This window comes from Tenebrio molitor, chromosome 7 (genome assembly GCF_963966145.1).
Source record: "Tenebrio molitor chromosome 7, icTenMoli1.1, whole genome shotgun sequence".
Taxonomy (NCBI): Eukaryota; Metazoa; Arthropoda; class Insecta; order Coleoptera; family Tenebrionidae; genus Tenebrio; species Tenebrio molitor.
Genome location: NC_091052.1, coordinates 597,951 through 625,009, shown reverse-complemented (window position 1 = coordinate 625,009; position 27,059 = coordinate 597,951). Strand labels below are relative to the sequence as shown.

Below are 27,059 nucleotides of genomic sequence, written 5' to 3'. Positions count from 1 at the left end.
CAAGAAACGGTTTCCTTTTTAACGGTGGTCGCCGATGAAAATAATGGATTGGCCACGAATCGACTGCTCTCTTCGATATCCTTACCTTTCTCGAGAATTTTTTTGACAGGACAAAACCCAGTTATCAAAAAGATAATCTGGTGGTTACAGCGTGACGCAATTAGGTATAAAGGTGTTTTTTTTTTAATTTGGCGTCGAAGTTGGTGTTGGAGAGTCGATTGAGAACGCACCGCTCGATTTAAACAGCTGATCCGTGATCTCTTATCCGCGTGGTGCATTCACAATCGACTCTTCAACGCCAACCTCGACGCCAAATTTTAAAAAAGACCCATTAGTGAGATCAAGCGCGTGTTCAGCATCTGTCAAAGTTAGCAACACTATCATTCTTCCGAATTAAACTATTTTAATTTGTGATGTTTAGGTACGTTAACAGTACCAAATTGTATCAGAATTCAAGACCGATTAAAAAAGCTCGAACCTTAAAAGCGCGCAGGAATTAATTAAACTTTACATAACATAATCTAAATTATTTTAACCATTGAAATTGTAAAAACGGTAGACTTATAAGTTTTATTGTAAGTAAAACAAAAACATTATGAACAAGCTTCAAGAAGGGTTCAAAATTTACAGTTTAACTAGCCGTCGAGAAAATGTATAAATTTAAAATCTCCTGTTAAATCTTTATTGCCACTCAGAATACTGTTAACATAATCACCTACATAGAATTATTATGAAACAAAGACGAAACAAGTTTACAATTCCTTTGTAAATTACTAACAAGGATCGGTAAAGAATTTATTATTATTATTTTCTCACCCTCCATTGACCTGTCACTGCATCAGCATTCAGGTGAATGTTAAAAATTAGGTATACAGGGTTTATTTTAAATACGTGTGTTAATTTTAACCAGCCAATGTAGTACACTTTGCTCTATAACATTTTGCAAAATTCGCAAAAGTTTGCCAAAATTTTTGCCCCCCAATTTTTATCAAACGACTCGTTTTGCACACTCTATTTTTTTGTAATCATGAGAATTTTAATTTTAATTATTTTATTTTTTCTATAACGATGTAACATTTTTGACAGGCTTCGTTTCTATCAGAACAGAAAATTTTCTCCCTTACCCATAGCCGAGAATACATTTTGATGGCTAATTTATTATCAATTTTAAATCAAATTGTAACGCTTTTTAGTAAAAAATTAAAAAAAAAAAAACGTTTCATTTCACAAGCTCGGCTACGTGTTAAAATTAACACACGCATTTAGATACACCCTGTATATCGAGAATACCATGAATCATGAACTGAAAAGAAACCAAAAAGTGTGGCTAAAAATGAAAGAAGCATGCATTAATAGAACATGTATTTGCAATTTCAATAACAAATAAAAGAACAAAATACAAAAATAAATACTTTTTAGTCAGAAACACCCTCATCTCTTTCTTAATACGCCTAGAAATTAAAATAATAAATTAAAAAAATATTTAAAATGTTTTGTTAATTTCCAGTCGCATTAAATTTTTGATTTTAATACATCATATTACATACATATTAAATTAACAAATTGAAAGAAAAGGTTATACATATTTTATTTTAGATAGGATGTTTTAGGAAATATATTTATATTAACCGATTTATATAAAACTTTTATGCATTACAGTTTTTGTTTCTATTTACAGAGCATAAAAAATACTGCATATATATAATATTTTTATTCATACAACTAAAATGTCGTCCACTCACGTTACTGTTTTTGCACACACTTAATAATAAAATCATAAAAATTTTAGGGTTCTATTATAATTGTTGGTATGTAACTTGTTTGTGTATGAACAGAAAGAAATAATTAAAAAAAATAGTTTTTTTGGTGCCTATCTATTACACTTAAATGCTACACTATACTACATGTAGGTAAAAAAATGTTTCATATTATATTTTTTTTTATTTGTAATTGTTTATAAGTACATATATCAAACACTACTATGGCTCACTATAGCTCAAAGTGATGTTTTATAAAACGTCATTAATAAAAAAAGACTTACACTTCAATTATGAACAAGATGTAACAAAAAATAAATAACTAAATAATACCAAGTAATGACAACACAAATTTAAAAATACAAAAAACACACTGCACTGCACGCACGTATATTCAAAACAAATCCATACAAATTATTGAAACAGATACATATTTTTATATATGTTTTTGTGGATTTTGTGTGTTTTTTTTTGTATTATTTTTATCGTTAACCCAGATTGTAGGTATAATAACACCAAATTTTTGTTTCATAATACTTAATTCCCCTCGCTTCCTAGCTTTAAAACTAATAGTGCAGTGTTGTGTTTGTTATCGTATTTTGAACGACATAATATAGTTTGCAGTTCAAAATACAATAATAAAACACCTTATAACACGGCATTGAGACATAAAAATTTAAAAAGGTCGAAACCTGCCATATTACTATCCCTGATTATCCGAAGTGGCTGGATTTTCCCGTGTTACGAGGTCGTTTTCTTTAATTGCTGATTGTAAAAATGTCCAATAAGACGAGAATACAGAGTTGTTCATGAAGTCTACATATTGAGCTATCATTGCTTCATCAAGCACATTGTACCGAACACCTTCCGGTATTTGTACAATTTGTAAATTAGCTGACTCTTCCTGAAACCAAGCATATCTCTGTACAGTATTAAGTTAAATTATTTCATAAATAAAAGGTTAACTGTATCCTTTATATGCGTTTTAGTAATAGATATTTCCTTAATCCATAATATTTTAAAATACATAATTATATCGTGCAAATTTCATTTAAAGAAATAGACAGATTATGCAACACATTATTCAGAGAAACAGGAAAACAAATTATGTAATAGTTAATAACAAAGTAAGTAACAAATGGATAAAATGTGAAATTGTAATAAGTGAAAAATGGTGTAAACATAATACGAAAATCAAAACATAAAAAAATGCGCTAAAGTTAAATTGGTTGCACTTGCACAGTACCAATAATTTTAATCACATTAAATTTTTCGGAAAATAAGTGCACATTTTGTCTTTTAATTAAAGTTTGCGTATTTTGACAAAGTAGGTATTATGAGCAATTAGCAATTATGAGGGAAATTTACCTCTCCGCCGTTCCAAATTTCGTTCACGTTTCTTCTCACGTTCTCCGTGCCCACGTATGCCTCGCCGGTATCGATGACTCCTGCCAAACTATTACTTACTTCTTGCAGACAGTTCGACCTACACGTGCCAATGTATTTCGGACGTAGTGGACGTTTGTTCCATCCGCCTCTTCTACCGAGAGTGGAGTTAGAAGGAGCAGAATGGCCTAACGGCAAGATAAAAAAAAAATCGTCTCTTCCACCGTTATAAAATGTTGACGGTTTTCGTGGGAAACCCTCACCAACAACCGGAGAAAAATCTGCAAATTGCATGGTAGGTTTCGAAGAGTTCTTCGCGTAACGGTGTGTATTCGACAGTTTTGGCTGTGCGTCTTTGAAAAATTTTCTGATTGTTTCGGAAATCATTTCTCTTGAAATGGCTTCCTCGTCTGTCCAAATTGAAGTCGTGATGTTAATACCACCCGCTATGAAAAAAGTATTTGCAGTACTGGTCATATTTTGCAAAAATGTTCGTTTCTTTAGGGAGCATGAATCTGTTGTGGAGTCATCCAATAATTTATCTAAATTAATGGGTAATTCGTTTAAATGACCCATGTGGGGAATATTAAAAAATGAAGGAAAAATTTGGATTTTTTATCAGTACAGTTATTCGGAACGGCGGAGTCGATCTTGTTTTCAACTTGGCTCTTTCAATGGCATGGTATGTTTACGAGAACTTCCATTCTTAAAATCTGAAAAAATACAGTAAATGTCTGTTTAGTAAGTACTGCTTATTTTATGGATTTATGTTACATTTACATACCTAAGTTACTTAATAAGCTTAATAATTTTTTACAAAGTCACGATAAGAGTAACCAAATACATATATTCGGTACTTTTACACCAAAAGAAAACAGATTTTATATAAATATTATTACACATTTTCACAAATAAATATTTAGATACATAATATGTAATTTTATTTTCATTTTGATTAAAAGTTTTTTAAAGCTCAGAATATTAACTTTTTAGTGTAGGCAACCATTTATTCATTAATCATTCCGATACACAGAATGAAAGTACGTAGATAATTATTAATAACAAATATAAAAGCTGTAATAATAAATCAATATTCATTTTTTTATTAAAAAATAAGAACATAATGGTATTTAAATGATAACATTTACGATTTTTTTTCATTGTTTAGACATTTAAGATCTTAAGAAATCTTTTTTTCTAACAATAACAATTGAAGAAAAATGTCATCACAGTCGCATTTAAAAAAGTTATCATTTGGCAAAATTAAATAATAATAATAACTACTTAGTCTGTTGTTAAAACAAAGCTTATGAACATTTAATGCAACGAAATTATTTACAAACATACCTACTATTCTCTAATTTACGAACATTTTTGTGAATACTTTAATTGGTTTATCATTGACATATTTTAAATATTTAAAAAATACAGTACACTGCAAAAATTTTGGTCATAATCAAATTTAAATCGATCTAACATAAAATGGTGAAAATGTGATACAAGAAATCGAGATTTTTAATAATAAAAAATAGTACATAAATAGTAATAGAAATTTTTAATAATTGAAAATAGTACAAAAGTTAACTTACCAGAACAGAAGTAAACACCAACACAGTCACTGCAAAACTGAATTTTTTCAGTTTCGGACTTCTCACTATTCACAAAATCAAACAAATGCTTCCCCGGAAGCAAATGATTTTTAGTCAAAAATTTTGCGGCTTATACTTATATTGGCGTAAAGTATTTAACCAGGTAGTCAGTTCTTCGGCCAGCCAATCAGGATAACCAAAAATATTTCTGGGAATTGGGACTATAGCGCACCAGCTTAGTTCAAAGAAATGTAGAGAAAAACTTATCGTAATATTTTTATAAAACTAATCAGCCATGATACAGGATACGAAAAAAGATATTTAAAAAATTTTAAAGACAATTCACACGATATCGTGTTGATTTCGTCGTCTAACGTTAAATATTATATTCTTAAAACGCTTTCAAACATGTCAATTATTTAACTGCAATTTTTATTTATGTTGATCTTTTAATTCCAAGAAACTTTTTTTAAATTTTGCTGGATTTTTTTCATCCATTAAATTTGACATAGCGTTGAGTTAAATTTTATAAATACTTATTGATATGTTATTCCACAAATTTATGATGTACATAAGATACCTAACTAATAGACAAGAGTGCTTTGCTATCTTTTCTGTTGATACATGTATCTGAAATGAGCGTTAGGTATTTGTTTGTCGTCGTAAATTTTTGGACAGCTAAATAAACTCATTACAATAATTTTGTGAGAGTAATAATGTTTGTTTTCTCAAATCAACGATCATTGGGAATCTAAAACGACAATTTACAATTACGACAATGATTCATTATTTATAACATGAATAAGAACTGCAATAGAAGTATAATGTCATTCCAGTTTTTACATTTATATGTTGGAATTTCTCTCTTATATTTCATAATATTTCTCGTAATGAAATATATACTACATATACACATTAAATGTAATGTTTCAAGTACCTCTACCTGTAAGATTTTAAATTTATCTAGTGTTTAAGAATACCTACGTGGGAGGATTGGGGCAATTATTTTGCTTTCTAAGAAAAATTGTGGAATTCCCTATTAAATTGAACATATTGTTATTGGTTTAAAAACAAAATTATCTTCGATGCTCGTACCTGACTATGAAGCAAATTCGGTTTCGAGTTATTCGATTACATTATCTGGAAACTAATTAGCTGTAGGTACCTACAGAATGGTAAAATCAACGGCAAACCCTTAGATATCCAACAAAAAATATTTTGGTTTCATTATTCTAAGAATATGTGTTTAATGTTAGTAGGCAGATATCTATACAAATAATCTAATCTGCCCTGACCGATTACCTGAACTGGTAGTATTGATACAAAAACAAACAAAATTAACTTTCAGGTAAATCTCCTCAGTCATAATTGTTTCAAAGCATCCGCCCAATTCGTTAGAGTTCTTCATGACAAAAGTGAGAATTTTTAGGAATATCATTCCTTGGTTACTTGAATCCTTTGTCTGCGATTCCATAGGTATTTTTCAAACCTCCGATACATCTACATTTTTTATAAAAATAATGTCATATCAAAGAAAAGTAATCAAAACCCTGTATTACATACTAGGACTTGCATTTGAGAGGTAGGTATTCACACAAAACTGAATACATAGGTATATTATACCCTAGCACTATTTTATAATTGTTATTTATTAGGACCATTTTCTTAATTACCTATTTCGTGTTAAAACGAATTTTTTTTTAAATAAAAATGAAGTATAGCCGCCCATTACATTATTTTTATGTCATCAAATTAAAAAAATGGTTAAAAATTTACCTCAAAAATCGAGATTTAGTTTTCACATATCCAGTGTTGCTTGAATGCCAGGGACGCGTAGAAAGAAATCGCAAAAAAATATATATGTTGTATTTCTTTAATGTGACATGATTGAAATTTTATTTGTACTATTTTAAATTGTATTTACTATCGTTTGCAAAGATGTCACCACATACTTTGGCAAGCAGTCAAGCACCAAAGTGGAGAAAATTCTGATTAAACAATAAAATTGTCATTATTTTTATAACGTTAAACTAAAGAAATTTACAGGCGATAATGACTGAAGCCAGACTGTTTGTTAAAAAAAATAATTAAATTTTTAATTTTAAGTAAGTAGCGAACGAAATCTACCTCATCTGCAGTTTCAAGTTTCAACACTTCCAGCTTCCACATTTTTCACGCTTCTCGTTCATAAACTACTTAGAGTAGGAAGCAGGGACATGGGACAGAGGAAATTTCGTCAAGGGTGAAATTAAAAAAAGAATAAAAATCAGTCTTTTGTACTTGCTTTATTAAATTTTTCTTACCAAACTCAATAGTATTTTCCTGCTTATTGTTAGTACCTATACTACCTGCTTTAAAAAATATGAACTATCAAACTGCAATTGCAAGTACATCGTTTTTATATATTTTTTTGTTAATTTAATGGTTTTGATGACGATGAATTATTAATTATGTCCTTGTTAAATTTTGTAAATATTGATACACTGACCTATTAGAACAGAACAAAATATTTTGAGATTTTTGTGTTTTTTTTTTCATTTTTTTAAACCTTTTTAACTTTCATTATTATCATAATAAAACTATTAATTATAATTAAGCCACAAACTGCATTAATTCGTAATAATTGAGTCAATTGAATATGTTACATTGATGAGAATTTCTATGTAAACAACATACAAAGATGGTTACATGTAACGTTTGATAAGGCAAAAGGTCAAATTATACTAGTTTTAATAGGCACTAAAATAAAAGGTTATGCTACACACTAACATCTCTGAGGTGCATACAATGATTGGTAGAAATAATTGGTTTCATTTAAAAATATTCAAAAGCCTGAAATACTACTTTTAATCACCAATCACTAATGCAACTCAATGAAACGGGAGCATCACAATAATTAAAATAAAGAACTATTTTAATTACTGTGTTACTCCGTTATTTTAATAATGTAACTTTTAATAACCAGTTCACTTTATTACGTATAAACTGAAAAAACAAAAAATCCACATTAATAAAAGAAAAACAAAATATAATGAAGTGAACGAGTTACAACAATACGTTTATATAAAATTATTGCAGTATTAATTACAACATACAATAAAATGATGGAAATACAATAGAATTCAACAGCACCTTTTCTTATTTTTGTCTCTAATTTTGCAGTTGGCAAGACTGAAACTAAAGGTGGAACTTTTGCTGTGCTTCATAATGACTGAATTAGGTGCGATTGAATATACATTTATGAATGGAAATTACCCATATCAGAGCACAACAAAATTTTTGATCAACTGAGACATTCACGCGTTCATACACGCACGCACACACAGTTATGTTTTGAAACGATCAAAGAAGCCCTTCAAAAAATATAATTGTATCCGATATGCGATGGTTTTCTCTCCTCAAAAAATTATCTAAAACTAGACGCTCAATGAAACTGCGTCATTTCAATAATCAGAAACACAATTCTAAAACTAATCGATTTTTTCTTTTATTTTCCATTATTTGTATAATTGATAAGAAGAAAATATTACATTCTGTTATGGCGATTAGAGAGAGGCTCCCGGATAATTCGGAAGTGGGAAATATTAAAACACTACGATACTTTGGCTCCAAATGACTATACGATTGGCGGTTACGGTTGAAGAATTTACGCCACTCTCCCTAATCGGTCTACGTTAAAATTAAAAAAAAAAATAATCAAAAAAAAAACGAAAAACTAAATATAAACCAGTAATGGTAGTACCCATTTCCAATATTTATAATAGTTACATATTTCGAAAAATACAACTAGGGGAGACCCGCACATTTTGGCACCAAGACACAAAATGCACCGTCTCGAGCAACTACAGGTGTTCAATGCTGCACTTCAAGAGCTATACTAAAATGCCCTAAACATTATACATAGATACACATTTTCAACTATATTGTTGGGTTACAATATTAGCGAAAGAAAACAATTGAAAATAAAGATCTGCTACGTCAACGTGATCGATTTTCTTTTGGTATGTGCAGATCAAAGTTTTTTTTTTCTCGATCACCGACTACTTTTCCCGGTATTTACCCTCGTTCCCATAAAATTTAACAACAAAAACAAAGCAAACAAAAACGTGCATCAGTATTAAAAAAAAAACATTAAAAACAATAACTGCAAGTTCCCGGAATTCGAATTAAAAAATTTTTGCAGTTAATTTTGCTCAAGTTAAGGTAAGCGAGGATGGTAATTCACCGACAAATCTTCCTAACTCGCGTATCTAATTTTGTTAAGTCGCGACTTTCATTTTTACACCGTCTTACCAGCAAACTGGGTAAGTTGTTTCGAGTATTTGTCCCGTCAATGCTGATACCCCGTTACATTTCTCTTTCAATTTCCCTCACAAAAAAAATCTAATTCTGAATTTATCATACATAATGTAAATAATGAAAGTAACACTAGTCCAACACTCAAATGTTTTTGCTAGAAATAAATTTTTAACAAGTCTAATCGGTGATTTTGAAAACAGTTCATTTGAAGATGAATTATTCTCAAGAACGGGTAGAAACAGAACTAATTAACGGGTGAGATTACCCAATAACCCCGTCTTACCTGGTTAAATTTCAATAATTTCATTCAACTGTACCACGGTATTACAATAAAATTATTTTTACACACACGTAACAAGTAGAAATAAACAAATTTGCTAAAAAAGTGTAGGTTCAGCTATAAAAATTGAACTAAAATATGAACTTCCCCTACATAAATATACTTATAAATAACTGTATACAATGGCGGCCTGCGCAATAACCTTTCTCCTGTATAAATTAAACCAGCACTAAAAAAAATGAGCGGGGAAACAACAAAAAAGTCGGTCTTGCGCTACCGCCCCCTATGCACAATTCATTTAATAATTTATTACTTTTTTTAACAATCGATAACACACGAGCGTCACATATATTTGCCCCGTGCCAAGAAAAACGTGCTCTTTTTCGATCGGACAGGGACAATATTTTTTGACTGCACTGAAATTAATATGGCAGTTTCGCATTTTGTGGTGGCGTACGGAATGCACACCACTGATCGGCCGTGTGTTACCGAGAGATTTTTCGATTGACCTACCCCACTTACAAAGTGACTGAACGCAAAGTTGGCATCGTAGACATCTGAATTAGGCAATCTTCTTCCAGACGGGAGGCGAAACTCCACGAATCGTCCATTTGTGTGACCGTCAACGAGTGACGTCGTTTTCGTTCGATGGGATCAAAGAAACTTGCGATGTCACAAGTGAACTCGGTCAACGGTAGACTTTCTTGCATGTACGACTTCTGGATGGTGCTTAAGTCGGAGAGGAGTTGGTCGCCATCTTGACTGACGTCCTCGCGAAGTTTACTGTGTTGCAAGGTCGAAGGCGGACGGCCTAAGCATGCATGGCACACCTGAAAAAAAAACAATGATCGTTACAATGAACGCAGTTTAAAAAAAATATATCTTGACGATGATGTAACGGTTAAGGCGGGGAACAGTTTTTAGCATCCAAACTAGCAAATTGTAATTTACCAATATGACTATTTCGTATTCTGTTACCGCAATATTAACGTTATTTAAATTTTTCCAAAATATTCACCACATGCCATTACGAATTGAAATTAAACAAAAAAAAAACTTGTTCGAAATGCAAAAGATTAACCTACCCTCCATCTAAAAATTTGAAACTTTATTTTATGAAGTTGCATAACTTAATGAATAATGAGTGTACGTTCGTTTTCGTCATAAATTAAAAAAAAAAAAATCCACAGCGCTGAATGTACGGAATTTTCTCCATTACATGTATTTAGAGTAAGGTCATTATTTCAAAAACTAAACGAAAAAAAAATGTGCTTAAGAGCGTACGAGAGAAGTGAAAACTTCTATTACATTCGTAATTGATTTTAAGTAATATATTCATATTATATAAATTATATTACATATTATGGATGATTGTACTCGAAGGAATCAGGAATAACGGGCTTGTAATAGCTAAAATACAAATAAATACTTTGGATTCAAATCCATTTTAATACATATCTTAAATAAATATGTACGCAGCAAAGCAGCGTGCTGTGTTACTGCTGCCTGTCAGGAGGGCCAGGCGTCTCGCGCGCTCACTCGTCGAATAAAATATTATTTTTTCGACAAGTATACGGGCTAGCGACTTGATTCTTTTTTAAAACTTTTTCAACATCTCGGTCACATTTGACTCGGGGCATGTGTATCGACATTTTCAACATTTCACATAGGTCCCACAGTGAAGTTTTCGAAATTTCCAACTCATTGTTGGAAGCGCTGTACTTTTTAGTATAAATAATAGAAAATTAAAATTATAGCTTCAATAGTAGTATTAACACAGTGTTAAATGTTGGGAGAAACGTAATTTTTCAGACTTCACCTCGGCTACATATAAAACCATTAGCAACGGACAATACCACATTCAAGCCCGGCCGTAAATAATGAGTATTGAGATTATTAACCTAATTTGTATTACCTCTCCACCACTCCAAATTTTGCTCATGGTCCCGAATTGCCATCCCAGATCCCTTCTGACGTTCTTCAATCCATCTCCGTTTGTATTCCAGAACGTCGAATCATCGTTACATTTGGTGCACGACTGCTGCTGCCACACACCCTCTGACATGGCAGCGCTATCCGATCTGGTCGAGTGTACATGACAATCACTGATAGAATAATCCGAATTCGTAGCTAAGGTCCGACATGTGCAATTATATTCGGCCGCTGTGTCATCGGCCCGATTTCCGTCTTTCAGTTGCCTCTCTGAATTGATAGCTTCAACTTCAGCGTCAGCATCTTCCGTTTGACAACCTTTGTCGTTCTGACAAACCAAATATTTCAAAACAAACTCCATTTTTGTCGGCGCGTTCTTCATCTTATATTCGCAGTATTTTTTACGCATGCTGTAGTCGTTCTCCATGTACATAGCGCCGCTTTCTGTCCTTTGATAGTTGATCTTGTCCCAGCTGTTCGACACAAGGAAAGTAGCTCCGTCTGCATATTGGCCTTGCAAGTAGTTCTCCACCTTTTCGTTTATGGGGCGGAAGTGACTGTGAACCGAAGTAAGCAGATCGTCTTTTTCCTTGTCAAGATCGACTGTTTTCAATGAAGTATCTCGGTGGATCCCCGAGCCGATGACTTTCGAAAACGGCTTTAAATGTGGGGTGTGGTTTCTCGGGATAACTTCTGCGAAAGCGCTACCTTCTCTGCTGTGCTTTAATTTCATCAAACTCAAAGTAATATGATTGACAACGTGGTCTTCTTCGAAACATCCGCTGTCATTCGACCACGGTCCGCTCGACAGGTTCCACACATTTTTCGAATTATCAAAGTACGACTTCAACTGAACGGAAACCAAGTCGGGTTGACTCTTACTGATGGTGATGGAACCGAATTGTAGATCTAGCACAGAATTGTAATTGTTATCGAAAAGGACTGTATCCTCTTCCATGGCCGCCTCGTTCGTCCAAATCGAACTCGTAATATTAGTGCCGCAAGGAATAAAACCTCTTCGTCCGGTATCTCTCATGTTCGCCAAATTCATCATCTCCACCGTGACATCGTGCGAAGTTGGCGAATCATCATCCAGCAATTCCTTGATGTCCACTGGTAAGTCATCATACAAATTCACATCTTCGTTCATGTTCCAATCCGTCTTAAGTTCTTCCGTTTTCGGAACTGCTTCAACGCGCGACTTCTTAAACATGTTGTTCCAATCGGTATCGTTCTGATGACCGATTTCCTTCTTGTTATTATTGTTGTTGTTCCGACCGGTACAGTAAGCACCGTAGCGCTGTTTTCCAACTGTTCTGCTTGCCTTCATCATATCTTCGTAGGAACGGTTGTTTTGTTTGCGACTGTTTATGGGTTTCTTCTTGGGCGACTGTATCCACTTGGGGATCAATGAAATCAATTTGGAGGGGGAGGTTGATGATGTGTTGCGATTAAGCGGAGGGAAAGCGGCGTAATAGCGTTTGGCCAACTCTTGGGGGGAAACCTGTTGAAGCTCCGGATTTACTTTTGTGGCGGGCGGATCGACGTTGTGCACGTCACTCTTAATCTCGTTCAGCTTTTCGCATAACTCGTCAATAAGAGACTCTATTCCACAAGTCTGAAAAAATTACTATAAACATTAGCCAAAGTAAATATATGGTTATGAAAAGAAATATCATTAGCAGGAGTTAAAGACTTCAACTTTTCATTGAAACATCACAGCTAATAACACAATTTAAACAATGTCATTATGCTTTGAAACATTCACCCAAAAAAAAAAAAAACCTTGTTATTACATTATACTTTTTACAAATCAATTTCATTTCTCTCCGTGTTTAAAAAAGGTATTTATTATGGCATTTACTTATTACTAAATTAAATTTCATTTCCCACGGAAAAAAAAAACAAAACTAAATCCTACCTGTTCAGAGGCGGACATAAGACACTCAACAGCAGCAGATCTTTTCAGCTTTTCAGCATCAGCCTGCGCATGCTTCCACCAATCAGAGGAGCGACGAACGCGCTTACGACCTCCACCCGACCTTCTCACTTCCTGCAGAAAAACAAATCGACTTGAAACCAAATGCGATGAAAACATGGGAAATAATCACCTTTTTCAAGTGAGAGAAATGTAGATCTTCATCAGAATAAATGACATCTACAGTATCGCTGTGCAAGAGACTAAGTATGTAGCGAGTATATACTACAGCATCTATTCCACGAGCTTCCAACTGTTCCTCTAGCCAATCAGAAACTGCCGAGGGCATGGACACTAGTTGCGGATACTTCATAATATACTGAAAATATAAAGTTTTTTTTATTGCCCAAGATCAGTCTTTAAAGTAGGAGAAAATTATCAATGAAACACAAAACAGTTTATTTGAGAAAAAAAAACTGAAATATTCTCTAAAATCTAAAAAATCTGGTAATTAAGTACTTATGAGTCGCTTAAATAGTCAACTTTCAGTGTTTACCATCCAGAGAACATATTTTTAAATAGGAAACACATTCTGGAGATTATAGTAAATGTTACATATCCCCGCTTCCACCACTTAATCATAACTATACGATTATTTGATGCAGTCCAACATAATCACTCTCCGGTTATGGCTTTAATTTAATCTGAATTATTGGCCGTAACTCGTAGCCCAACTTAGCAAAGCACATTGAAACACTTTAGTGACAATAAAAATGATACAGTGATGACATTCCATCAACCAACTACATGCATTAATCGAAAAGTAGATTGGATTTAATTTTATCGATTGAAGTCAATTTCTGAGAAATATTTTCAGTTTGATAACCGATAATAGACGTGGTTTTCCCCTGAATCGTAAACTTTCTTAACAAAATATACGAAATATACTTTCAATTTAAAACTTAAGAAAAACATTCAAGTTAAAACATCCCGTGTCCTTAATTCGATGATCAACAAACACAAGCACTTTCCTTGAAGAATCGTTTTATTAATAATTATAACCATGACAAAAAATGGTTTTTGATAAAGTATGACAATTTCAAATTCTTATTTTAAACAATAAAATGTCAGTAATGTGTTCAAGTACACCTGGAAAAGATTAAACCAGAATTTATAAAAAAATTACGCCCTCTACAACTAAGAAATAATAATTTATGGTATGTATTGTTTTATTACACTTTTCACAACACAACTTTCTGCAGAAATTTAACAATCAATCTCGAACCAAGTTTAAAAATACTTTCTAGGGTAGAGTACCTGTCAGTTCAAAACAGTTGCATGAAACTATTTGTAACAATATATTAATCAACTTAAGTACATTTGTAACTAATATCTCATTCTACTTGGTGAAAGTAAACTAATATACTAATCTGATCATCAATTCAAGCTATCATAATTTTTTATCATTTGTATTACAGAATATTTCAATTGCGTATGTCAGAAAACGATAAAACTAAATTTTTCGTTTTTTAAAAAACTAAATATAACTGAGACATTTAAAAGAACTATACACGCAATTCGCAACTTTTATAAAAACAAGGAAATAACAAAACCACTTTTAAAAATAGGATGGAAAAAACATAAGTAAAATATCAGATTATATATTATCTAAATTAAATTATATCGGCGTTAACATTAGTATACCTTTTTAACTTTAAAAACATAAAAATTACAACAGCATTTCCAAAATGTTATGATGTTTCTATTTGGTCATATTCCGAGGTCTTTACAAAAATAGTTTATCATGTCTTTAATCTTAAGCCAACGAAAATATTTACCAAGTGAAGGATTTACAAACCATGCCAGTACACAACTTTCAAAAATTTCAAATGAACGTAATACAAAAGTATAAATAAATTAAAAAAAATAATAATAATAAACACTGTTTCTATTGTTTTATGTACTCGTAGTTAGGATACACTGGACATAAAAATATGCTACTGTCGCGAGCAAAAAATTTTGGTCATCAACGTCATTTCAAAATTTGGTTAGATTGTTACAAATTGAAAAAATTCCCCTGCCCAATTTAAAATTATTTTTTAGCATTTATGTTTATTTATTTCATACCGTCCGGTGGATGTTCGATTATATTATAAATTTTTTGTCCGGTAGGTAAGTTATAAGTACGTATAACAGTATCAAAGTCGGGAAGTGTCGCTAAGCAACACCTACCGGACTGCTTTATTTTTATAAATCAGATGTGACATTGGAAAGTGAAAAAATAAAAAAATAGTCATTTATAATACCACGAGTAGTCCAAATTATGTCGATTATTTTTCAAACTGGTCGCGAGTTATCCATTGTGCTTGGGAATGAATCCACGAGTGCGTCAGCACGAGTGAGATTCGCAAGCACAATTGAATGAGTGAAACCAGTTTGAAAAATAGTCTACATAATTTGGACTACGAGTTGTATTCGGAGGACTACTTATTCCATGAACCAACTTTAACAATTTGGCAGCAAATCGGAATAAAAAATTAACGCATAAATCGAAGAAAATGTTTCCAACAACACAAAAAACACACGTAAGTCCATTTGGAAGCAATTCTCAAGGCTGCATTCATTTGTTAAAAATTATGGCTGTAAAATTGTGTTTTTATTGGTCCATTCTTAACAAATGACAAGTCAATGGAATAGTCAATGTAAAAAACACACAAAAATAGCCCACAGGAAAAAAGGTGATGCGATTTCCACAATATGTATATGTAATATAATGATTTTCACAATATGTACTTATGTATAATTAATTATGCAATGTGATTTTTTTTTAAATTTTTGAAATAAAATTATGATAAGAGAACAGATTTCCAGTATGTAATAAAATACATTACGATACACTTCCGGCAGTAATGTGACAGGTACTAGTTGAGACATTCTTGACTCGACTCCTAACGTCGCCCTCGTCCATGTCTAACTCGTACTGTTACAAGTAACCTACCGGACTTATAACGTAAATCACTACTACATATTACGTTTCATGTACAAGTGATTACGCTCAGCATAAAAAACTGACGGGGAAAACAGAATGTCTTGTGAACAAAATCGCTCCACTTTCAAGTCTGATTATAAAAAAAACCTAAAACTGTAGATTAGTTTCTTGTATCGGATCGGTCCTTTCTGATTACTTGGACCCAGCTAACTTGTAGTTGATATAAAGACAGTCTGATGAATATTGTGCTACTTAACATTTCTTGATCTGTATAACCAACGTAGATACATCAACAGGTAGTGGATCCTTTAACAGTTTCCCTAATTTTCCCCAAGATAAGTGAGGAAATGCAAAACATTTCTATTTCGGTAGTTACTGTTCATAATCTCACATATGTATTCTTTACATGATTATTACCCAGGGACTGCAACTGATTCTTTACACACTCAGTTGGTTACAGAATCCTTCTTCAGGACCTTAATTTTAGTTATTTTCACTCTATTACCGGAACGCGTACGTTAAAATATTCATTGCAAAGGTCCACCAGATGTCATTCATTTATATGGTATTCTCAGATAACCATGTTCTAGGAAATTGTTGGTGCATTTTACTTATACAGGGTTATTCTAAATGATTGGAGTCGAAGTAGGCCATGCCCATGTTATTACACTTTTGCCACTTTCACGTGAACTGTCAATTTTGTCGCTGTCACTGTCATTTTTTAGGTGAAAAGTGCGGTGATGAGAATTTTATTTATTTTTGTTAAATTAAAAATTGAATCCAGAAATATTGAGTCGTTTTGCACCCAATTTAACTCCCATGTGTGAACGGTGTGTACTCACTTATTCGCATTACATATTTTGATGTTTTTTTATGTGGAGCGGCAACCATAAATTTTACATTCAGTTTTCACGCCTACTTCGACTACAATCATTTAGAATAACCCTGTACCTACTGATAAATCATTGTTGAGATTCATCAGGTCGTGAAGCGTATGAGAATGAAAATTATCTGTTGTACGGATGATTTCTTTTAATACTGAATCATGAGTTTTAATTATTTATTTTTAGTTTAATTGCAGTCTCGAATACAATGAATAATCTCTAGTTCCAAATTGCGGTGATTATTTAGTCAGGGTCACGCACGATAATTTGATTTGATTCGCGCACGATCAGAATGCAGGAAGAACGTTTAATTCAATTGAACGACTCTTACAGTTTCCTATTTACCAGACAAAATATGGTAGTAAATAAATGCGTAGGTGGCGCTGTTGTCAATGTCATTATCACCTCAACCGCGCCACAAATAAATAAGTACAAATTTGACTGTGTTTATCTTAAAATAATCACATTCAATACAAATAGAAAGGTGTAACCAAAGTAAGGATAAAAATGTAGGACTTACTTTATAAAAAATAGTAATGATGATCAGCCATGCAGCAGTTGAGTGGTTCACGTGAAGTTTGCGTCTCGATTTGTTTGGGGCGTACAGTGACTTCGGAACGCTCCTGGTTGGGACGCATCGTAAAATTATAAGTTCAAAACGGCGGCAGAATTCATAACGGAATCGAAAGCAATAGAAAAAATGCGAACCAAGTTAACATCAAAAATAATCGTTAGTGACAGATTTTTTCGTTGATTCACTGCACCAGAACTTCAGTTCTTGTACCCCCCATTGTGAACCTGCAAAACACCCAAACAATCAGTTTCCCTCCAAGAACGATATCACTAATAAAGGCGGTTCAAAGGACTCCGAGTTAAAAATAGCACGGGCAAGGACAGACCAACCCGGCCGTTGTCGTCTCGCCCAGATGATGGTGCATTTTCACACACGACCGAAATAAAACAATTTTCTCGGTGTAACTGACAAATGCGTCAGAAGAACACGTGCCAATCTAGCGATTTCGAAACTGCCCTTCCGACAGAGCGGGATTAAGGCGCCATTGACGCACCACACTCCACCACCGATTCAAACCGTCACAACGTGGAGATTGGAGAAGTCCGAAAAGATCGACATCTCTTTGCCGACGAGTTCATCTGGGAAACTCTGCATCAATGCCATTATCACGTTGGCTTGGCTCAAATCAAAATAATGGCGAATTATCCCGAAACGTCATCACCGAAGGCCACTACGCCACCAAAGACAAACACTGGCAGAACGGCCGACGTGACCTTCGCCGTGTTTGGAATCGTGCCCCTGAACGCGGTCAGAAAATGGAAATAACGTCGTTTTCCTTAGCGCGAATTCGTGGAAATGCGCCATTAAATTGCACAACAAACGCATTAATTTCGCCTTGTCGAAATGAAGCGCGTGACTCGCGAATTTTACATTTTCCCAGATTCAGGCGGGTTTGACGTCGGTGTTGAACTTACCTTACAGCACGGGGTTGATGTTAAAACATGTATTTTCTTCAACACACCCCACAGTTTAACAAAACATGGCAGCCAGGCACAATGGCCAGTGCCAATCAGGAGGAATCCCGCTCGAACTGCGCACGGGCAAATGTCGTGACGAGGTGTGCGCGTGTCCGGTACGAGTTAATTTTATTGACTTTCCTCCGGAACGTTTCAATATTTGATTTTAAAATTGTTTTAAATGGGGCGCAATTCGATAATACGAACGCCACGCTGCATTATTATCGTTTTATCAACAAGCTATTTCATTAAAATAGATTCTGAATAAACATAGCACGATTGCAACGGATGTCTAGTGACCAAAGGCCAAAGTGTGTCACTTGTTTGAGGAAGCAATTCACATCCAATTCTCACTTTTCTCGTTAATTAAATACAAATCGTACACAGGTCGACTGTTCTTTTCTTTACAAACTATAGCTATCTTTGACCTAAGAATCATGGAAACTCGAACAAGAGCCTCATCAACCAAGCATTTGATTTGAACAAAACAATTTCTTTCAAAGAATCGTAAAAAGACAACCAAAATACGTTCAAGGTAACGCCCGGATAACTTCAAATTTATTTCAAAGTCCCATTTTCGAAGCTATAAAATTGCGTTTTTATGTTGTCCTACGTATATTTTTAATGTAACATACAGGTGTTATGGAAATCCACGTAATAAATTTAATCACCCATAGAATTCTTTAAAATAAATATTTTTTTAGGCACCCTTAATTTTATGTACATTCTACCATGCGGACGAGAAGTAATTCTTTTTCGAACGCACTTTTTCGTGCGCACTTTTCTGACCACGGATCGTGTTGCCATCTGTTGGTCTGTTTAGTAAGTTAACAGTTAACAACGAAACCGACAAAACCGAGTAAACCGACTGAAAACAAATGAATATTTGACAGTTACATTTAACCAAAGTATTTTATTTGCCCGAAAAAGTGTTCTATCGTACATATAGAGTGTCCCAAAAATAGCGGACTAACTACTTACTACCGTATCTAGGATGTTTAAATGTACACGAAAAAAATATGGAAAAAAATTTTCAGACAAAAAAAATGAATTATTATTATTTTTATTATTAACGGTAATACAATGTGAACAAAGATGTACTCGTATAATACATCATTACCTTGCAATGTTACCGTAGTGGATTTTAAATATTTTTTTCGATTTCCAAAGCTTCTAAATTCACTATTGTGCAGGATGAGATATTGGTAGTGAGTAATTCTGTACTTTGTGATAATATGTATGTACGATTAGAGGTAGCTGGCATGACAATTTAATACATATATTTCAAAATAATTTTCCTGTTAAGTGCCACTTTCAAGGACCGCCCAATCAGTAAATAAGTCCAATAGAATTTTTTAAACATTTTTCTGACGTTTACGGTAGTCTCTTCTACATCGTAGTACACCGTTAGTCCGCTATTTTTGGGACACCTGTATAAGAAAATTAACGTTCATGTAATTGATAGCAACAGCGAAAGTGATGAAGAAATATCTAATACACCGCCGGTCATCGCAGATGATCAGGCGCGTATACAGAATTTCGCTTAGAGGGGGGGCAATTTTTCTCCGATTTTGCCTATCTACCAGAAAATTTGTTCTAAACGAAACAAAAAATTATAAAACATCAATTTATCATTCATACAATAATACTTGCATTTGAATGTTTAGCTATTTAAATATGATTCGAAAAAAATATGAAATAAAAACATAGGTATAAAATACGAAAAGTCCGTAACATGTAGACAATAAGTACACATAAATAAAAAAATTTGCGGAAAAAGTGATAAATCAAAAAAATGTTTATTTGTTAAATTTATTACCTATTTGGCTTTCCATAACATTGGGTATATTGCCTATTGCCTCGTTTTGAGTAACAATTTCAAATGATCACACAACAAAAGGAAGTTGGCATAAAAAAAAACGAGAAAGCTTAAATAATTGAAATAATGAACAAAACGTTCATGAATTCTGGACAAAATGAACAAAAAAGAACAAGAATTAAAAAAACACAAAAGAGAAAAATATTAAAAGCTTATTACTTTTCTTATGCTAGATTCGGCTATCGAGTACATATATTGCTCTTTTTTTCTATGTACGGTCGATGGACAAATAAAACTGGGACACTTAAAATTTAATCTATGTAAATCAGACTATTGAATTGTCAATATATTTGTCAGTGTGTATACAATTATGCCATACCAAAGTTAACCTATTTGTGACAAAACCGTTATTAAACGATGGAGATTTTTAAATTTTGAATTTATGTGATTGTCATTTTTGTCCCAGTTTTATTTTTCCATCGACTGTACATATATGTTAACAATTTCAAAAATCATGTCAAAAACACTGAACTACATCAGAAAATATTTTCATTAGGTAATCTATCTGTTGCAATATGCTTTATTTTCTAGAAGTTTTTTTTAGTTTTATTCTTGTTATTTATCTGTATAAATAATTTTATCGTTATTACTAGCTCAAATATAAAGAGTTCTTATCGCATAATCATTGATATAGAGTTTATGAACCAGTACCAAACTTAAATTATTTCTACATTCAAGGTTGCATAGGTACCAAATTTACGACGTTATTAAAAACTGTTTGATAACTAATATGTATGTAATATGTATTATGATTCCTTTATTACAATAGATTATACAGGGTGTAATACGTGTGTTAATTTTAACCAGTGGATGAACTCGCGAATTTATGAAACTTTTCTCTATAATATTTTGCAAAATTCTCAAAAGATTTTCAAGATTTTTTGCCCCCACTTTTTACCAAACGAGTGGGCCTTTAAAACGCTCGTTTAACGAGTGGCCCACGATTGCCAAAAAAAGCCCAATTTACACACGAACGAGTTGAATACAACGTTTTTTTGTTCGACGAGCCCCTTAAAGGCTCCAAATGGCTTAAAATCTTTAAAATTAACTTGGCGTTTCGTTTTGATAAGTTATGACATTTATCAAAATCCGTTCACACAGGAGAAAATTCGCAAATTCTGACAGTGTCGAACAAAAAACCATATTTATATATACCTAAAGTTGATTCAAGTTGCAAAAAACCACTTGTCATTTACAACAGCATTTTTTCAATATTTTGGAACCAAATAAAGGCACAAAGGGACCAGCAAATGATAGTTTAGATTGAATATTTTCCATATAAGTACAGTTTTAAAGTAATTTCGAAGGATTAATGCCATAAAAATGCTGTTGCAAAGCCAAAGATGTTTTTTGCAACTTGAATCAACTATATTAGGAAAATTTCCATTTCCCGTTTTTTGCAACCAACTGTACATTAGTGAAGTGAAACATTTTCGATTTCTCTGTTACGCCACTGGTTAAGTTGGTGACTATTTAGGGATATTCGTTCGTTGTGATTGGCAGTGAAACGTCATTGAATGATGTCATTTTTTTTCTATTATACGTCTTGGAAAATTTTTATGTGACGATATCTGTTCATAGGTAAAGAACTTAAAAACTACATAACATACAGTAAATGATAACCTCGCAAACCTTCAATTAATGGCATATAAGAACAAACCCGAACGAATCAATTGAAAATTATCCATAAAATTACGACAAACAACAAATAAAATGCACGCATTCCTCCGGCCACACATGCTAAAAGGACCGTACTCACTAATCAAAGGCAAGTAAAATCGATTAAGTTATTGCTGTATATTCTAAGTTGTCACATTATATAACGCTCAAAATATTTTGGTAATTTTCAGGTTATGAGCCCAATGTTTCCATAAAATGCATATGCGTTTCAAGTGATCGAATAAATAACCACAGTTTCAGAGAATCAAGACGCTTACTTTCAGTGGGCAATCCACAGTTAATCACAAAATTTGAAAGAGAGCCATGGAGAGTCCCCTTGCTTAGCTTGTATACTACTAACAATTTTCAGCCACAACTAACCAGAAACTTTTCAATATCTTCAATTAACTGTGAAAAAGAACCACTGAAGCCATCTTCAAAAGTTGAAGTTACAGTCCAAGAGCTAAAGAAAAGTAAAGAAACTGTGCCACCAACTGAAGTGGCACCAAAGCCAATTGTCAAGAAAAGCATAAAACAAAAGATTATTGATGAGGTGTTCCACTATTACCATGGGTTCAGACTACTATTCATTGATATGAAAATTTCAACAGTGTTGGTTTGGAGGGTGCTTAATGGCAAAACATTAACCAGAAGAGAGTACAGATTGTTGATCAGAACAGTTGGAGACATGTTCAGATTAGTGCCCTTTTCAGTCTTCATAATTATACCATTTATGGAATTTTTATTGCCAGTATTTATAAAATTTTTCCCAGGAATGTTGCCATCAACATTCCAAACAGCAACCGAAAAGGAAAACAAAATTAAGCAAAACCTCAAAATTAAATTAGATATGGCTAAATTTCTTCAAGAAACATTAGATGACATGGCAGTGCAACACAAGGATCATCAATCAGATAGAGCAAAGGAATTTTCAGAATGGTTTCATAAAATTAGAACATCAGGTAAATAGCATAAAATAAATTTAACCTCCAATTTGGAAATTACCCAGTCATCACTTCTGATAATAATTGCAAAATATTACATAATGAAACTACATGTTTCAAGGTCATGTTTTATCAAAATTGTTGCTTAACAGAGAACTATGAAAATGGGAAAAAGACCAGAGCACTTTTTTTTAATAAAAAAATACTTCTCCAGTTGCAACTTGACAATATCAGACGTCATTGTTATTGTGGTATTATGAGAACCACATGATTGTTTATGTTGGAGGTCATACATTTTTAGTGGTTTTTTCAAATTAATGTAAAATTGGAAGCATAAACTTAAGATAACAATGTTTTAGGTATTTAAAGTCTAATACAAGTATATGAAATGAGTAAAATAGCATTTTCCCAAAAGTATTATTTCAAAGTTTAAAATTCAGAAGTGCAGATAACTGTCTGGTTCTTTATCATACCAATCTTAAATACATAATACCTTCTGATAAAAACTCCAGACACTTATTTTTATACAACGTTGCCAGAAACAAGTAGGTAAAACTCCGTACTCTGATAGATTGCACGTTTTTTGACAGAAGACAGACACAGAAACTGGTTTGGCGGGAATTAATCTGCAGGGATACAACGGTTTTCTACATAACGTGAAACAATAATTTTAACTGGTAATAGAAACAATTTATGTATTTAAATATTTTTTTTTCCTAAACCTTGAGGTTATCCAGTTAAAATTATTGAAATATTTAGCACAAATATTGTTACCCGCCTATGGGGATAATTTGTTTCGCCGATGCTGATAAGGGAAGAAGAAAAAACAAATGCAAGAAAACTTTCACTTGTTTTTTTGCTAACTTATACACAGCGGCTAACTGCTGCGCCCGTTACTGTGACCTATAATGATAAGGGTGGAAGAGAAAAAAGAGAATCATATGGTAGAAATTAAATGAAAACAATTTTAATAATAAATATTTTAAACTGGCCCTAATTAATCACCCATACCTAAGATAATGACAAAATGCCTCCTAAAATTAGTGTATTAATCCGTAGAAATTCTCAAGAAGTAATCATAGTACCTAATCACTAATAATTACACGAAATGTTCAAAGTGACCACCGTTATTGTCAATACAATAATGAAGGCACCGACGAAATGATTCTTCCACTCTTTCCAACATACCTCTGTTATGGCAAATTGTTGTGGCAACATTTTCCACCCGTTCTCTTAAAACTTCAGTTGGGATCGAATATACCAACTCCTTCGTGTACCCCCACAAGAAGTCGCACGGAAATTCTCTGGGCTCGAGGAACCCTCCCGCACGCTTCACTATACGCCAACACAACACCTATGTGTTCACTATTTGAAAATAAACACGCCATTTTTACAAAATTTTAGCTTAAATCACAGAATCAACACGTAAACACCTGTCTTTTGTAGTCGGATGAAACTAACTAAAATGTAATCACTTGTCTTTGCCGCGGAGCGAAAAAGCTTTATTGTAAAAACACAATGTTTTGCACCGATTTTACAAAAACTATTCTTTCACGGTCACTGTCATTGGGTTATGTAATTAGAAAATACGAGTAAATAGACAGTTCGTTAATTTATGGGGGCTAAAATACTGAAATTATATTTCGAAAAAATGATGCATAACAATTTTGTTGTTCTTGACGAGCTCTGTCACCGGTTAAAATTAATGCACTTATTTCTGAGACACGTTGTATATATGTATCTACTAAAAACAGTAACTTATTCGAGTTGTAGATTTTTAACATTTAACATTAAAAGAAGGACATAAGCGTAAAATATAAAAAGGAGTTTTAGCTGTGTAAGAGATGATTAACGTCATTCAATCTTGAGGTCAATGTGATTTCGTAATTTAAAAATTACTTTTAAGTTTTATTCTGTCAAAGTCAAGGTCAGGAGAACGTGTCCTTTTTCATTTACACAGTGGGAACTTTATTATCTATGCTATTGTTGTGACGCCGCATTATGAACAATACTATTTAATGTTTTTAATTCTTTGTTAGGCGAGCATGTCTCCAACGAAGAAATAATGAAATTTTCCAAGCTATTCGAAGACGAAATTACCCTCGACTCTCTTTCGAGAAGCCAGTTGATAGCCCTATGCCGTGTCCTCGAGGTTCAAACCTTGGGAACGAATAACTTCCTCCGCTTCCAGTTGCGTATGAAATTGCGCTCTTTGGCAGCCGATGACAAGATGATACAAAAAGAAGGCCTAGATGCTCTCACTTTAGCCGAAGTTCAACAGGCTTGCCGAGCGCGCGGAATGAGAGCTTACGGCTTATCGGAAGAAAGACTTAGATCGCAATTAAATCAATGGCTCGATCTGAGCTTAAACGAAAAGGTGCCTCCTTCGCTCTTGTTGTTGTCAAGAGCAATGATGTTGCCTGAGACAATTCCAACAAGCGATAAACTCAAAGCTACGATTTCCGCCCTCCCCGAGACTATCGTCACTCATACCAAAGCAGCCATCGGCGAAAAGGAGGGTAAGATTGATAACAAGGTTAAATTGGAGGTGTTGAAAGAAGAAGAGAGGAAGGTGAAAGAAGAGAGACAAGAACGTCTCGAAGAAAGAAAGAAAATGGAATTGGAGAGAGAGAAGGAGAAAACGAAGGAAAAAGAATTGCTCATTGATAAAGCACCTGTGATGTCGGCCTCCTCGACGCCTATTCTGGAAGACACTGCCGCTAGGATAAGTGTGGAAAAGTTGGAGAAAGTCGAGAAGAAAGAAGAACATTTACAGTCGAAAGACTTCGAAATGCTCGAAAGCGCAATCGATTCGGTGTCGAAAGAGAAACAGTACATTGTTGAGAAGGGCGAACTTGAAGAATTGAAAGAACAAATGGCTGATTACAAAGAAGACGTCGAAGATTTGAACAAGGCGATTGCAGAACAGCCCAAACCTGAAATAAGGGAGACCAAGGCGGCGCGAAGGTTGTTCAAGAGCGTTAACAGGATGATCGGCAAATTGGACTCTGTTCTGGTAAATTTGGAAGAAAAGGAGGAGCAGCTCAAGAAGGATTTGGAAATAAAAGCAACAGATAAAACCAAAGAAGAATTGTTAAAGATTGATGACATCATAGCCGCCATTAAGCACATTAAAGATGTGCCCGATCAATCCAGAATCGACCAGATCGTCAAGGTACTAAAAAAAATGGATGACGATGATGACGGATCGATTAAAATCGAAGATGTGATGAAAGTGATCGAAATAATTGGCAAAGAAAATGTCAATTTGAGTGATAAACAAGTGGATGAGTTGATGGAACTTCTCGACAAAGAAGAGATTTTGGAAGTGGAGGATAAGATCGAGAAAGCGTTGCAAAAGGATAAAGAAGGAAAAATTGAAGTGAAGAAAGCAGAGGAAATTGTCAAAGGAACCGATAACCAAAATAAACCAAAATTTGAAACAAAGTCGACAATGATCGCGCCACCTGTTAACAGTATTGATAAAACTAAACCGAAAGATAGTTCGAAGATGCTTTAGTTAGATCAATTTTTGTTATAGGCAATTTTTGTTACCAGTTTTTTTAAATTATTTGAAAATGTACCTACCTACTTACACACTAGTACCTCTGTAATGAAATAAAAAATATTTAATTACTGTGGCAAATTTGAATTGTCGGAACGGTCATTACGGATTTTCTTTTATATAATACAGTGTAATGAAGCTCCACTTTATAAAAAAATGTATACAATATTTATAAGAACACGGTGTTTGTAAATAATCGTCCGACAAAATGTTCGACGTAAAACAAAAAATTGAAAGCTTTATTTTTCATAATAAACTAATGACTACATTATGCAGCTTATCTTAATTTATCCATAATATTTTAAACGATATAATGAAATGCTAAATGCTACCTTACTAGTCAACCAACTTGATTATATGGCTCTACATCAGTTGAAGATGTTTTTGTTGTAAGATTCTAATGAGGAGCCTTAAGTTCAAATTGTCATATTTCATTCAGTAAAAGAAA

The 27,059-nt window shown here is 33.3% G+C and overlaps 2 protein-coding genes and 1 long non-coding RNA gene across 3 annotated transcripts; 1 reads left to right on the top strand and 2 right to left on the bottom strand.

Moving 5' to 3' along the window:
• Positions 1-1,550: 1,550 nt before the first annotated feature.
• Positions 1,551-5,045, bottom strand: LOC138135920 (uncharacterized). The gene is made up of 3 exons (XR_011161125.1): positions 4,733-5,045; positions 3,126-3,856; positions 1,551-2,661 (listed from the first exon to the last, which is right to left on the bottom strand). It is a non-coding gene; the product is annotated as an uncharacterized lncRNA (long non-coding RNA).
• Positions 5,046-6,998: 1,953 nt separating this feature from the next.
• On the bottom strand, positions 6,999-18,681 carry LOC138134386 (uncharacterized). The gene is made up of 6 exons (XM_069052608.1): positions 18,523-18,681; positions 17,555-17,832; positions 13,355-13,540; positions 13,165-13,296; positions 11,227-12,861; positions 6,999-10,141 (listed from the first exon to the last, which is right to left on the bottom strand). Exons 3-6 carry the CDS (start codon positions 13,532-13,534, stop codon positions 9,830-9,832), a joined length of 2,259 nt encoding a protein of 752 aa, XP_068908709.1. The 5' UTR covers positions 13,535-13,540; positions 17,555-17,832; positions 18,523-18,681; the 3' UTR covers positions 6,999-9,829.
• Positions 18,682-21,944: 3,263 nt separating this feature from the next.
• Positions 21,945-26,882, top strand: Letm1 (Leucine zipper and EF-hand containing transmembrane protein 1). Its single transcript, XM_069054199.1, has 3 exons — positions 21,945-22,211; positions 22,294-23,064; positions 25,086-26,882. Exons 1-3 carry the CDS (start codon positions 22,157-22,159, stop codon positions 26,564-26,566), a joined length of 2,307 nt encoding a protein of 768 aa, XP_068910300.1. The 5' UTR covers positions 21,945-22,156; the 3' UTR covers positions 26,567-26,882.
• Positions 26,883-27,059: the final 177 nt, after the last annotated feature.